The 485-nt window shown below is 57.5% G+C and overlaps 1 protein-coding gene across 4 annotated transcripts in view; it reads left to right on the top strand.

The window, feature by feature from the left end:
* The window catches only part of ADAMTS18 (ADAM metallopeptidase with thrombospondin type 1 motif 18), a 185420-nt gene that overhangs the window by 107992 nt on the left and 76943 nt on the right, over positions 1 to 485 (top strand). For 2 of the 4 annotated variants that reach the window (XM_014942566.1, XM_014942565.1), the window contains exon 1: positions 109 to 268. The exons of 1 other annotated variant lie outside the window; for it this stretch is intronic. Coding sequence is in view for 1 of the 3 variants with exons in the window: in XM_014942568.1 (XP_014798054.1) it covers positions 163 to 264 (102 nt within the window). In the remaining 2 variants the exon portion in view is untranslated. Of the gene's footprint in view, positions 1 to 108; positions 269 to 485 lie in introns of those variants that run through there. One more of the 4 variants, XM_014942568.1, reaches the window with a different exon arrangement.

The following is a 485-nucleotide window of genomic DNA, read 5'->3' as shown; positions in this document are numbered from 1 at the left end:
CCATGGGCTCCGCCGCCGCGCAGGGCGGGGGCGCGGCGCTGCGGGCCGGCCGGCGGGGCCGCTGCTGCTGCGGGGCTGAGCCCAGGTGACCATGCGGGGGATCCGGGCTCGGCCGCCGCACGCTTCGGGGAGCAGGTAGCGCGGCCAGGTGCGCGGCGGAACATGGACTGTCTCCTGCTTGTCGTCTGGACTGTACCTGCTGCGATGCTCGGCGGCAGCTCCATGCAATTCCCGGCTCTCCCGTGGCTCGGAAGCACTGTAAAGGCAGGTCGAGAGCACTTTCTTTTGCAGTCGCCTAGTGTACTTTCATACCAGGTTACTGCACAGTTTCTGGTGCCTTGTCTTTCTGCCTCCCCTTGTCAAGTGAATCTCGCCCAATACTCCTTTTCTCTCTCTCTCTTTTTTTTTTTTTTTTTTGGGATGATACCTTCATAAAAAAAAAGCTTTCTTTGCAAAGTTTTCGGTTTTCACTTTTTTTTCTTTTT

Source organism: Calidris pugnax, unplaced genomic scaffold (assembly GCF_001431845.1).
Source record: "Calidris pugnax isolate Ruff unplaced genomic scaffold, ASM143184v1 scaffold28, whole genome shotgun sequence".
NCBI classification, from domain to species: Eukaryota; Metazoa; Chordata; class Aves; order Charadriiformes; family Scolopacidae; genus Calidris; species Calidris pugnax.
This window is presented reverse-complemented; position numbering and strand designations above follow the sequence as displayed.